The following is a 7,238-nucleotide window of genomic DNA, read 5'->3' on the forward strand; positions in this document are numbered from 1 at the left end:
AGATGTTTGACAAAGAAAAAAAGAATGTGCAACCTAAACTTTTTGACCAGAAAACATCACACAAAGGGAACAGGACTGCAGATTCAAACAATATTTATTCCACATAAACACAATCAGGAGTTGCACACAGGAGCCAAGCTTTTGGCATTCTAGACCAGTTGGTCAAACACTCGACCACAATAAATAACATCATTAAATTCTTCATTTTGCTTTGTACATATTGGTACATATACTTATGGCATCTACTGTGCATAAAATTCTCTATAATTATACAGTATTTACAGGAATAAGACATTTTTTTAAAAGTGCATTTTTTTTTACTTTGACAGCTGCCAGTATCTTGAACAAAAACAAAGTAGCTTACCCATGACACCAACAGCACCCAAGCAATGTACATGTATCTTACTAATATGTTTAAAACTGTTTCACCATTTCAGTAAACATGCCTATATCCTACACTGATAAAGAAGCTACATGAAAATGTTTCTTAGTATGTTTTCAGCTCTGAACAAGTTGAAAGGTGCTACTCAAGAAATGTTCCATGAGCAGAAGGTGGAAGTTTTGTTATGGTCCTATAGACTGTTGTTAGTATGTTTGTGGGACACAATCATGTATTTTACAATTTCTTACAAATATTCCTACAAAGGCATATTTTGAATAATATCTCAAAAAAATCCTAAAAAGTCTCATGACCCCAATGAGCTAGTTATTTACTGAAGGTATTGGATTTGATTTTTTGGGGGGTATTACTAACAAGTACTCAGATATTGTGCTGAACCAGTCCAATAATCTTATGCTTACTTTAATCACTGCGAAAACATAAAAGTCTTTGGTGCAATTCTCAGCTTTTTTTGTCCTAACCAAAAGATGCTAGTCACAGACTTTTGCATCATCATACTGACGTCTACATGTATTTAACCTTCAGTACCCCAAGTTCCCAGTGTAGCAGTACAAAATTGTTTGTAACTACAGTAGAAAAGAGTGCCAAATGTTAAGTTGTGGCTGGAGACAAACTAATCCTTGTGCATTCTGACAATGTTTAAGACAAATATCCTCCACTCTGCTATGCAAGAAGCACCGAATGATCTCTATGTGATAACTAACTTATCAACAAAACACACTTGAGTCATGTCATTTTTTTTTCAGATATTGAAGGGTGAAATTTTGTTTGAATGTAATCTTTTGTTAAAGATTGCAACTTTGGTTAGGAGGTCATTTTTGTCTGATTTTCACTCACTTGGGCTGGGGTTCCCATCCAAGTATTTCTATTCTTACAGAATTTTTTTTCTGTACAGGAAAGTGAGAAACGTGATTTGGGAAACCAACTGCACCTGGAAAACATTTGGCAACAACAAAACTCCATGGAAAAAAATCTATAAATCTTGATAACATTAAAAGGCATTGAATCCGTCTGGAAAATTCTATTAAACATCACTCCACAACATCTAGTATGGGCTACCAGCAACAGTTAAAATAATACATGTTTAAGTTTTAAAACAGATTGGATGAAATTAATTTCTAACACAATGTGCAAAATTCTTTCTTTTGTTGAACTGGAAATAATATACTTGAAACGACATCATGATGTGACAGTGAAGAGAAGTATTTGACAAGTACAGTTGAGGAGTTTCCATACATGTAATCTTTTCCTTTCTCCATGGTGAAGTTTGCATGAGACTACAGACCACTGAAACTTGCTTTGATTTTTTGCTGATATCACCACTGACAGTGCCTTTTGAACTGATCTGAAGCAAGACCCCATAGCTACTGGTTGGCCGTAAAGGTTGTTTGTCATCAGTCATCTGGCAGGGAAGAAGGCCTGTGATCTTGCAGACATTTCCAATACTTCCGATGGGCTTGGATGGTGTTGGCAATACTTGTTTCTGAACTATGTGAATAAATGACATGAAGAACATTTTACTTCACTAATAAATGCTAATGACAGCCTCTGCTGTAGTTTTCATTTTTCTATCTTTCAATCTCAGAGGTTTATATAAAAGAGCCTGGTAAAAACTCGCATCATTGGCATATACGGCCTAGCTGTTAGAAAAAGGACTATATTGGGAACAGGATGATCCAACAATTCACTAACAAGCAACTGTCCTTCATTACTCACATTCTAGTTGGGATCCCTGAGGCAACCGTGGGCGGGGCATCCCCCAACAGCACCCTGGAGCATGCTGCCATGCACTCTGACATCTCCTGAACATTATAGCCACCCTAGGGAATAGCACAGGTTACAGGTCAGACAGGAAGGGTCATGGCAAAGGTCAACATTCATACAACACAGGTCAAAGTTCATAGAGCAAAGGTCAACATTCATACAACACAGATGAAATTTCATAGAGCAATGGGCAACATTCATACAACATAGATCAGAGTTTATAGAGTAACGGTCAACATTCATACAACACATATACAGATCAGAGTTCATAGAGCAATGGGCAACATTCAAACAACACAGATTAGTGTTCATAGAGTATACGTACATGTCAGAGATAATACAGGACAGTTCAAAGTTGATAAGAGCAAAGGTTAACATCCATACAACTCAGTTCAGTCACAGAGGACAGTTCAAACAAGACTGTTCAGAGTACACAAAGCAGGTCTTGAAATTATCCTTTTGAAATTTAAGTTTTGAAAGTGCTTTAAACCTAGGACGGAGACATGTCCTCAAAGGATTCCCATAGACTGTGGTACAATAAACCTTTAAGACCGTGAAACTTGCAGAGCAGCTACTAGTACTCACCTCTAATATTAGCACAAGTTTGCCCTGCGCTAGGCTTTTCAAGTGATGTGTCATGTATGCATAGCACCCAGGCGTAACATTACACCGCCCCTGGAGTGGGCAGGGAAACATTGTACATTAGTCATCACATACAAGCATCATTCCAAGGTATTCAGATGAAATTAAAAATATGTTATATCATAAAACAAATAGTTGTAATAGCTCAAGTCAAAGCTAAGAGTAGACAAAAGGTTATTGTAACTTACGAGGGGGTCTTTTTTTGCAGCATCAAAGCCACAGGATACTAACACCAAATCTGGATTAAACTGCAAGAGAATCAGTTAAAAAAGGACATAAGCCACCACAGAACACCACCTTTCACAATTACTTGTTTTGTCAATAAGGGATGTTAATGTTCAAACAAGACTGTGGTGAAACAGTTTCTCACCTCCTGAGCAACAGGCAGAACAATTCTGTGGAATGCAGCTATGTACTCCAAGTCGCCTATGACTTCTGAACCCTGCAGCAAAAAAGTAATGGAACCAATGCCATCAGCTACAGGATGTCTAATGTAGGCACAATGCTAAAAATTAGTTTTTACTTTATTTCCGACTCAAAGACATTTGATGAGATGAACACTTCCAAAACTCTTGAATGATGGTTGCAACTGAATAAAACGTTAACTATACAGGTCTGTTCTGTACAATATCATGATAGTGTTATACTGTTGTTAGTCAGTCGTTACCCCTAAGTCACAAATACAGTACTTTATCAAAAGTCATACAGCTGATTGTGAAAGACAAATTTCTGCATTTGGTAGTGCTAGTGTCTGAATCCCAATGATTTACCTTATTCCATGCAACATTGACATTGAATCCCTCCCCCTTGCCCTCCCCCACGGCAGAGAAGTTGGATTCGTCCATGTAAGGGAAGTACTTCCCCTGGTCGTAACGGTGTAGCGACAGGTAAAGAACGCTGGGGTCCGAGTAGAAGGCATGCTGGGTTCCATTGCCATGGTGGATGTCCCAGTCAAGTATTAGTATTCTGTAGTGGGATAATTGAAGATATTAGTCACTACTAGTATCAAATGCATTAACTTACATCATGCAGAGAGAAATTCTTGGTACTGTATCTTCTTTATATATGTAACAACTTATCATCTAGATTGAAGCTACAGCACTCTAAATAAATGATGACCATGCAATATATGAAGTACATGTATAACAGAATTCATTCTGTAAAGGTTTTCAAAACACAACTTGGATAAAATGGCTATCTATAAGTATAAATACCAGTGGAAACAAGACTATTCATTTATCTATTTGGTTTCAGCAATGAGACTATACAAAAGAAATACACAAAAGAGCATTTCAATATAAAAGACAAGGATGAATATTTCAATATTAAAGACAATGATTTAGACAAGAGAGAGTCATGTTCCTGTAAGAACATGGCCTGTCAGCTACCTCTTCACATTTAACTCTGTCTGTGCGTATCTGGCAGCTATGGACGTGTTGTTGAAGAAACAGAAACCCACAGCCTCGTCCATTTCAGCATGGTGGCCTGGGGGTCTAGTGGAAGGGATGGAAGAAGAAACAAAAATGAAGCAAAAAATTGCACCATGTATGAATGGTTCAAGTGATCCTTGACTGAAAGATACCTTACTAATGCATGAGACATCTTAAAAGTGCTGTGGATGACTGTTCAGCACCAAGGCTAGTATCTTGATTATTTCTGCTACTTATCGCTGACTCTGCAGACTTGACTGCCTTGTATATAGCAAAAAGTTGTTATCAGTTCAACGGTTCAAACATTTGACATTAAGATTTACCTTGTATCATTTTCTCCTAGTTCCTATGAATTTGATATTGTCATACGTTTGTGGTAACTACCACTCTAATAGAGGGCTAGCATGTTCACCAGTGTAGGCCTTTACATCCATTTTAGACAAAAATCTTGAAGGAAAACAAAATAAACCTGATAATTGCAAGCCCATTGTCCACCTCCCCTTGCAGAACTGCTTCCACCAGTTTGATGGCACAGCCCACAGCCAACATGGCACAGTTGTACACATGAGGGCTCAGGTATGTGGGGCTTCCCTCCTCCAGTTTGCAGGGGTTCTGGTTTGGATCCACCTCAGCTTCCTTCTGCCAGGCTTGGACTTGGGCAATGTACTCTGGGCTGTGGAGGAAGAGAGAATTTAATGTAGAACAAAATATTCTGCACTACGATACTAGAAATTGGTCACAGCTATTCTGAGACCCAAGCGTTATCTTCCATCGACTCCAACCATCCCTCCTTGCAGCACATCCCATAAAATTCCATGATGAATGCTTCCAATGGTAGATATCTATATGTGCAAAACCTACTGTAGCAGGGCTTGGAATATGCGGTGCATCTGCACTTTTGTGCACCCAAAATTGGAGCTGTGCACCTAACTTTTGACCGGGTACGCTGGTGCACCTAGACATTTGAGCAGGTTTACATAACTAAAGGTGCTTTTGTGCACTAGTATACAGCTGCATATTCTTGGCACTTGAGGGTCAGAAAAAAATAGTAAAACCTTGCTGTACTTGTTAAATTTTGTGGAGTTTGCCATAAGATTTCAGAAATCCAAGCTGAGGAAAGGCAGTATGCTTAATATTATGTTGCACACTTAATTTGTATTTTTTTCTGTGCACCAGTTAATCTACATGTATTCCCCAAAATAACTTTTGAATCCTGTGAAGTGACAAGAGTTAAGAGAGCCCATTTAGGGATTCCTACCACTAGTACCAGTTCTTACCTGTGCACAAGAAGCACCACCTCCTCTGTGGCCGGTCCGGCGATGATGCGGACACACCTGGACACCAGCCCCTCCTCCTGCAAATAGTCATACATCTTGGACACTCGATCTGGGTGTTCCACATGGTTTCTATGGAAACAAACAAACAACAAACAAAATGAACATAAAGCGACTGACACAATTTAACATCCCATTGTGACTACACCATTCATGTTTCAGTGGCAACAATATCTATGGTAACATGAAATATTAATAAAGACATCACTTCAATCAATACATTGATCTCCATTATACTTTTATCATCTATTAAATATTATTGCTAATAAATGGCAAACCACTTACAGATCAAAACTACATTTGTGAAGTGTCATTCGCTCATCGTAGACAAGTCCTGTCCTGTAGTTCTTCTGTTGAAGCGGTGAGGGGTCATTCCTGATGGTGATGAACAGAGGATGTTATGTTGCAGAGCCACAGATATCCCATTTACAAAACAGACACTCATTAATCAGTGCTTTATTAGACTTAACCTTCAGCCTGCTAAGGTAGCTGTTTGGCACCAAATTTGTATTGGTTTTGATGTTAGGCAGTAGGGAGAATGTCATGTATGCTATGTAACATGTCACAGTGGGCCATTATATCACATACCAGCACAAATCACAAAACTTCCCCTTTGCATTTTCTACAATTTTGATAAACAATGTAATTACTGAAGCCCAAACATCGACCTATTTTAACAAAATTCAACAGTATCGGATTTTCTTGTGAACTATAATATGATCATATTGAAAATCTTAAAGGAAGAGGATCGAAAAGCTTTAAGTACTCTAACACCTCCTTGCTCTAACGTCCTTCGTAACTGTTACATACGTTGATTTTTTAGCAGTGGGGGACTGCAACTTGCAATACTTTCTGGTTGAGGCGCTGAAAAGGGAAAAAAATCTAAAATGTACGTTTAAGTTACACAATGTTACGAATTCCTTCATGCGAAACTTCTTTTTGAATGCAAGAGCTTGCGACTGTGAAAGTTGACGGAAACGTCTGGCGGAAATATTTTCTGGTAACAGGTGTAACCTGGAACGTCATTTCCGCCTTCATGTACAATTTTGACAGTGAAATGAAGTTTACATAATCATGTCCTACACGCAACCAACATCTGTAAATGTCTCCCTTTTTTCCAACTTCCTATTCCTAACACTGAGGGTCATGCGAAATGAAACGCAAATCAAATTTGCGCGCCTTTGGCTCCCCCGATAGAGACATGACTGCGGGGGGTCCAAAACAAACAGGGTTCCGCCGGGAACCCCATTTTGGGAAACCGTGTCGTCAGCTCGGAGCGCCCCCTCCGCAACCCAGCCCTACCTTTTCGATTCTGACATATCTCAGCCGACACCGTCCGAACTCTTCCAGCCTTGCAAATGCCGATAATGAACCCAGCTTGCAGGCGATGTCCTTTATAATGCCAAAATATGCGATCATGGAATATTTTTGGCTGGAACCCTGACAGCCGCTCCCTTAGTGACCTTACCTAAGGTCGTTATTTTTTACTTCCGGGTTCAGCCATTGTGTTCCCGCCAAATTTACTTACCCAGCATGCAGCGGGGGTGTTTGTTTCGTCATCATCATCATGGCGGTCCCACTTGTGTACAAAACTGACAGGAACTGAGTTTTTTCGAATGTTTAACGGTTGTTGTTTTTCTCTGAACTCGAGGGACATGACAGTTGGAA

General features: G+C 39.3%; 1 protein-coding gene across 3 annotated transcripts; it reads right to left on the minus strand.

The window, feature by feature from the left end:
• Positions 1 to 1,190: 1,190 nt before the first annotated feature.
• On the minus strand, positions 1,191 to 7,213 carry LOC136430800 (histone deacetylase 6-like). 3 transcript variants are annotated; one of them, XM_066421755.1, is made up of 12 exons: positions 6,873 to 7,064; positions 6,381 to 6,434; positions 5,856 to 5,945; positions 5,514 to 5,642; positions 4,706 to 4,909; positions 4,195 to 4,299; positions 3,577 to 3,772; positions 3,177 to 3,248; positions 2,995 to 3,054; positions 2,750 to 2,839; positions 2,117 to 2,220; positions 1,191 to 1,888 (listed from the first exon to the last, which is right to left on the minus strand). In XM_066421755.1, the coding sequence occupies exons 1-12, from the start codon at positions 6,887 to 6,889 to the stop codon at positions 1,795 to 1,797; spliced, it is 1,215 nt and encodes a 404-aa protein (XP_066277852.1). In that variant the 5' UTR covers positions 6,890 to 7,064; the 3' UTR covers positions 1,191 to 1,794. The 3 variants fall into 3 exon arrangements, with proteins under 3 accessions (XP_066277852.1, XP_066277853.1, XP_066277854.1); XM_066421756.1 differs by lacking the exons at positions 6,381 to 6,434; positions 6,873 to 7,064 and adding an exon at positions 7,099 to 7,213; XM_066421757.1 differs by lacking the exon at positions 6,381 to 6,434 and having other exon boundaries at positions 6,873 to 7,063.
• Between the last annotated feature and the right edge of the window lie 25 nt (positions 7,214 to 7,238).

Source organism: Branchiostoma lanceolatum, chromosome 3, assembly GCF_035083965.1.
Source record: "Branchiostoma lanceolatum isolate klBraLanc5 chromosome 3, klBraLanc5.hap2, whole genome shotgun sequence".
In the NCBI taxonomy this organism is placed as follows: Eukaryota; Metazoa; Chordata; class Leptocardii; order Amphioxiformes; family Branchiostomatidae; genus Branchiostoma; species Branchiostoma lanceolatum.

Excerpts from the sequence above, each read along its gene's own strand:
- LOC136430800 (XM_066421755.1), bottom strand. Across the intron at positions 5,946-6,380 it reads CCCACTGCTAAAAAATCAAC|GAATGACCCCTCACCGCTTC; the intron begins GTATGTAACAGT and ends CATCACCATCAG. Across the intron at positions 3,055-3,176 it reads TTCTGCCTGTTGCTCAGGAG|TTTAATCCAGATTTGGTGTT; the intron begins GTGAGAAACTGT and ends ATTCTCTTGCAG.